The sequence below is a fragment of the Pteropus vampyrus genome, unplaced genomic scaffold (genome assembly GCF_000151845.1).
Source record: "Pteropus vampyrus isolate Shadow unplaced genomic scaffold, Pvam_2.0 Scaffold35, whole genome shotgun sequence".
Classification (NCBI taxonomy): Eukaryota; Metazoa; Chordata; class Mammalia; order Chiroptera; family Pteropodidae; genus Pteropus; species Pteropus vampyrus.
This window is the reverse complement of record NW_011888816.1, coordinates 2,746,628-2,752,762: the sequence shown is the minus strand read 5'-3', so window position 1 is coordinate 2,752,762 and position 6,135 is coordinate 2,746,628. Positions and strand designations below refer to the sequence as shown.

General features: G+C 55.8%; 1 protein-coding gene across 1 annotated transcript in view; it reads right to left on the bottom strand.

Moving 5' to 3' along the window:
• Nucleotides 1-6,135, bottom strand: part of CCDC13 (coiled-coil domain containing 13) — a 46,239-nt gene that overhangs the window by 20,598 nt on the left and 19,506 nt on the right. Inside the window, exons 6-8 of the mRNA XM_023529029.1 lie at nt 4,699-4,815; nt 3,355-3,459; nt 1,070-1,231 (exon numbers count right to left, since the gene is read on the bottom strand). Of these exons, the coding sequence (XP_023384797.1) occupies nt 1,070-1,231; nt 3,355-3,459; nt 4,699-4,815 (384 nt within the window). The remainder of the gene's footprint in view (nt 1-1,069; nt 1,232-3,354; nt 3,460-4,698; nt 4,816-6,135) is intronic.

Genomic DNA, 6,135 nt, shown 5'->3' with positions numbered 1-6,135 from the left:
CTCAAATCCCAGGCCAGCACACAAGGTCCAGCAGGGTCTGCCCGGCTCTCCAGTCTCACCGTTCCCCTCCTTACACCTGAGGGTCTAGGACGCTGGGAGGTACAGTATGGCACTGGTCACAGCCTTCCGAGTACAGGGCCTAGCACAGGGCACTCACACATGGAAGCCTCCCCATCAGGCCGCACTGCCAGGAAGCCCAGTGCCGGGGCTACTGCGGTGGCCCTCGCGGGCTGCCAGCACCTCCTCCTGCTTCTTCCTCTGCTCTCTTTGAGGGAACCCCTATTCCCCACTCTCAGGCCAAGTTTGGGGAGACTGACTGACTCCCCAGACCCGGGGCCCAGTACCTAAAGCTCGGCCAATCAAAGCACTCTGTACCCTGGCTCAGGGAGGGGCAGCACGTGGCCTACGCCAGCCAATGACAATTCTGGGACTTTGTCAGAATCTCTCTGTGGGGGCCGGCTTGAAGGACAGAAGCTGGGACCACCAGGAATCCCCATGGGAGAGAGTGAAGCGAATCCAGGAGAAAGTGGTGCTGAGACCCAGTCCCCAAACCCCCACATGCCCCTGGAGCCAGGCCACCTCTAGCCTGTTTCCCTACCCGGGCCAGCACGCGCCCTTCGCCGCCTTAGCCTGGCAGAGTTTGGCTGCCGACACTCCCAGTTCAGCCAGGGAGATGCAGGCCCTGGAAAGGCAACCAGCCCACCCATCTCTCTCATCAGCTGCGCGTGCTCCTCTTTCAAGGTCCGGCGAACCCTAGCACGCCTCTGGGACTGTGACACTCTCCCTATCCTTCCACAGTGAGCGCTCCAGGTCCAACATCTCCAAAGCGGCCACGGCGAGGCCGCCCAAAGTCCACGAAACAGGCTCTGGGTGAGGACCCACTCAGGCGGCTCAAGGGGGATCGACGGGACATAAGGGACATGCTCAGAGGTGACCCAACCCCCACCCCCCCACCCCGCAGTCCCTCGCTTCTAAGGCATCCCTGGAGTCCTTGCAGGGGCGGTCATGACCTCTGGGTCCCACGTGTCCCACCGACCTCCCCCCCCACCCCCCGCCAGGTGTGCTTTACCTCCCAGCCTTCCTGCTTCTCCTTCTCCAGGTTGCGGATCCTCAGCAGATTTCTCTCCTGTGCCGACAGCTTCTTTGGGTCTGGACAGACAGACAGCTCGTCACTGGCTGTCCCCACAGACCGGCTCTGGGTCTGTTCCAACTGTTTCTCAAGCTCTCGGACCTGAGGGCGGTAAAACAACCTCACGGATTGTCCCACATCCCGTCTGCAGTCAGGCTCGACCACCTAGAGGGGCCGCCCTGAGGCGCGGTGGGTGATCCCACTGGACAGAGGACACCACCGTTCCAGATGGATGTGGAAGCCCCGTAGGAGAGGGACTGGCGTGCCGAGGGATGTGGCATCTTGAGCAAAACAGAGAAAGAGAAACTTCCAAGTAAATGAGAAAAATCACCCCGTCCCTGAGGGGCTGTTTGAGGCTGAGAAGCACACGTGTGTCCCCAGGGACCTGGAAGGGAAAGGAGGTGGAGGGTCTCGGGACCAGGAACAGCTCTCGAAGGGACAGGCCACCGAGAGGGCGTAGTCCGCCCGGGAGGCCCTGGGTTGCTGGTGCTCACAGGAGATGCGGCGGACAGACAGTGGGGTTTGCAGGCCAAGAGACCAGCTCAAGCCTCACCGGCTGTGTGACTGTGCGTGGATTACTCCGTCTCAGGTCCCCCATCTGTGAGATGGGCGTAAGGGCACACCCCGATAATGTTGTTAGGAGCATTCAGGACCATGACCTTGCCTGAGCCTGGGAATTCCCAAGCCACTTCCTGAAAGGACAAATCGTGGAGCCCACTCCAGACCGACAAATCAGAGCTCCGAGGGGAGGGCCTGGGAACCTGCATTTTTAAACAAGGGCTCCGGTGATGTTTAGGATTAAGCAACTTTGAGTTACCCCAAGATGGCCCAGATGAAGCCCTTGGCCCAGAGTCCAGAACTCGTAGGCTATCAGCAAGTGGCGGGTGGGTAGGTGGCATTCACACAGAACGATGGCTTTACCACACTAGGGTTCAAGTGGGCAACTTCTAGGGTCCTTCTAACCCTGGTTTCTATGTCAACAAAATACAAATGATAGAACGAAGTTGGGTAAACCTGAGCCGGGGCAAAATTTACTAGGATCTCTGGTAATGGCAGCAGTGCAGCTGTGGAAGCACACAGCAGTGCCCTCGTGTGGCCCTGTGTGGTAATTCCACCAAGCATTAAGTAAAGAACACAGGGTTACTTGTAATCATTTATTTTCACCATTTAACAACAGCAGTAACTAATGTGTTGAGCGTTTATCATGTCCGGGCACTGTGCTCGGTGCTGTACAAACGTTCTATTTCACATGCAGCAGCCCACAGGGGAAGCACTATCGTCTCCATCTTACGGGTGAGGAGGCTGAGGCACAGAGGGGTGTTTTGCCCAAGGTCACGGAACTTGTAGATTAGTGACTCAGGCCAGGCTCAAACCCAGGTCTCTTGAACTCCAAGGCTACACACCGGTCACTGATTACAGTCTTTTGGAAACCTTTCCCCTTCATGCGGGCTTCAAGGATGTCACAGGAGACCCGGAGGATAAAAGCCACCCTAGGGCCGTGACTCCGAAGTCCCTGAGGTGAAGGCAAAGTGCTTAGCAAATAGTGGAAATAATACACCTACTCCTGTGGTTCTTGGTTTGAAGACAAAAAAGAGAAAAACGACCACAGCTAACCTTGGGGTGGTGTTTCCTCCATGCCAGGCACTGTGTGGAGAATTTTACACATATTGAGTCATTCAGTCCTCCCAACGGCCCTGTGCGGTAGGCACTATCGTCATCCGCAGCATACGGATAAGGAACCGGAGGCACAGAGAGAGGAGTGTCATGCCTGAGGCCACACGGCTCGGCTCGAGAGCTGGGATTTGAGTCCAAGCTGTTGGGCTCCACAGCCCCCAGGGAGTCTCCAAATATTTAGAACACAAAGCGGGAGACAAGGCTAAGTTTTTACTGAGTCGTTAAAACTGTCAAAAGTCTACCAAGCATCTGGACGAAGCTGGAAAAAGCCTACAAGTACAATAGTTGAGCAAATTTACGTAAACTAGGGGGAAAAATATGCCTGGAGTAAAATAAACCAAGAGCTTTGGCATTTGTTAAGCGCCAGTGCCTGGCACATGGTAAGTGTTATATAAGAGCTTGCTCATTAAATAACAAATTAAATTCAGGCCGGCTGGGGAGAATGCAGAACAATAAAAGTTCTGTGTGTCTGATGCGGGTCAATGTGGGTCTTCCCCGGGGCATCTCGAGCCCTACATTCGGGGCCAGGAGAAGTCCGGCGACTCACTCACCTTGCTCTGCAAAACGAGAATGTGTTGAGCGCGACCCCTCCAGGTCCCTGGTGAGGCCAGGAGCTGCTGAACACTCACATCTTCTCCGATCTCGCTGGCCAACACCTGCAGAGGGGGGACCTTCAGTGTGGCCAAGACAGAGCCCCCTCTCCCCACCCCCACCCCCAAGCCCCAATGCCACCATGCGTTCAGAAGCTGTGCTGAGTGCATGGGGCTCCTCAGAAGGTCCCGCCTCTGGGGCACGACCTTCCTCCCACCTCTAAGGGCACGTGACCCCGCTCCAAAAGCATCTCTCCCTGGGAAAGCAGTCACACCCTCGTCCCCAGCACCGCTTGGCAATGCTTAGAGTAGACGAAGAAGGGCTGACTACGCCCGGATGGGGCCCCTTGCTCTTGACATTCTGGGATGAGTAGACTACAGAGTTGACCAAAACCTGCTTCCTTAATTTGCTCACGGTCACCTAGAACTGAGCTCGTTCTGGATGGCTACTGGAAGTGCATTGCCATAGGGCCTCGCCCTCTGTGAAAAGCCACTGATGAGGGGCTATGTCTGAGAGCGGCACGGAGGAGGGCCTCTGAATGCCATTTGGGGATGTCCGGTTCCAGAAGGGCCCAGCTTCGTGGCTGTTGAGGAAAGGTGTTCAGGTCCCTCATGGCTCTGAGGTGGAAGCGACAGGCTCAGCGTGTGCCCTGGGCCTCTCTGCAGCCTGTCATGGAAACCTGATCTGGGAACAAGTCTCTGATGCTTGTTTCCACAATAGAACACTGTTTTGGAAATCTTGGCTGGTCCGAGGGGTTCCAACAGGGAGGACGAACGCCAGAGAATTCGCTATGTAAATAAAAATAAATAAGGAACTAGCTGGGCCTGCGTCCCAAGTCTGAGTATTTTCCTTTGAAAGGGGCCTTTAATGCACAAACAACCAATTCATTTTCTAATATTACAGACAGCAGAGGGCAGGAGGTGGGTCTTGGCAGGCTACCAAGTCCAATGTGGCTTGTGAAGGAAAGACCCAGGATCTACCTTGGTGTACACAGCACGAGGAAGGTTCAAGGACCCTCCTTGGGAGGACAGCACTGTCCTCCTCGGTCCATGATTGGGCAGGCACCACAAGGGCATGTATGCAGGGTCCCTCAGGCAGCCAGCAACCCCACTCACCACATGGGTCTGTTTCAAGAGCTGCTGGAAAGAAGTTACTGGATCTAGAGCCTGACGCAGAGGAAGCAGCATGATGCTCATGGGGCTCAGCACTCACTGGTCCTGAATTGAACCCACTGTCCCTGCCACCCCCTTTTCCGATCCCAGCCCCAGCCCTACAAGCAGGCTTGAAGCCTGGCTCTGGAATACCTTCTGGGCCATTCGGAGCTCCTGCTTCACGGATTGCATTTGGTTGCGAAGGTCAGTCATCTTCAGGTTCATGGCTGCCAGCCTGTCCTGTAAGGCCTTCACCTCTGGGGTCTCCGGCTAGTTGGGAAAGACAGCGGGATCAGTCACTTTTTGCCTAAATGATGGTCATAATCGTAGCCCCCATTCGTCCGAGCATGTGCTAGGTGCTGTGCTAAGTGCTCCACTTGGAGCAACTCGTTTAATCCTCAGCCTCTTAGAGATGCAAAGCAGAGGCCAGTGGAGGGTAGGTCCCCGTGGCTCAGGTACCTGGCTGGGAAAGGGCAAAGGTGGGTGTGAGTCCTGGCAGCATGACTCTGGGGGCAGAGCCCTTTTCTCAGGGTGTCGCGCACACACACGCACACGCACACACACACACGGACACGGACACGGACACAGACACAGACACGTGTGGTGGCCACGGAGGGGGAGCCTTTGGAGGAGGCCTGCAGGCTCCATCCGCCCCAAGTACTCCCTGGGTGCAGACTCTTGTGCTCAGCGACTGGCATCATAGCTGATCCCTCTTCACTCAGAATACAGAGGGAACCAGTTTCTTCACAGGTGACCCCAGCTCGGCAGGAGGGCCATGACCATCCTAACCCGGGGCCTTCCTCTCCTGGAATTGTCAGCTTGGGCCTTGGGCTCCCTTTCCAGGCAATGAGATCACTGAACAGAAAGAAAGACCCCATCTAATTCCCAAATGCTCAATTTTTGTGGCTTGAAGAACTGCAGCAACCAGGAAAACTTCCCACTGGAACTCACTCTCTCTCTCTCTCTCTCTCTCTCTCTCTCTCTCTCAAATTCTCGTTTTAAACTATTTGGATGTAACATTTTCTCGAATGCGCTGCCTATTTCTCTGTCTTCAACAGTGACGTCCCTGAGACTCGCAGAAGTTTGGCATGAAAGGGAGTCCAAGAGTTCGGCCCACGCAGACCTTTCCGTAAGTGATGAAAACAAGGTCCAGAGAAGGGAAGTGAGCTGCCCTCAGGTCCACAGCTGGTTGGGTGTGGGATTGGAAGCCCGCTCGTTCCCCTGCCATGGCCGATTCTCCCAATTTAAAGCTGTTGCTGACGCCCAGACATCGTGGCAGCAGGAATATCGGTTGGCGGGCCGAGCGTCCCACGGCACCGCGACGCTGAGGCTGCGTGCTCCTGCCCCGGCAGAGCAGGCGTGCTGGACTTCTGGGAAGCAGGGTGGGGACAGCGGTGGCTCTCTGATCTTTCCTGAGCAGGCACAAACAAGGTCTCCCATGAAGACCAGTGTGGAAGACAGATCCAGGTAGACTGGGTCTGGGGAGTTCCATGGACCCCAAAGGCTCTAGGTAGCCCAGCCAAAAATCGCTGGTCGGGAAAGCTAGACCTAGACACACCGTGCAGAAAGCCTGGCCTCGCCTGGTTTCCT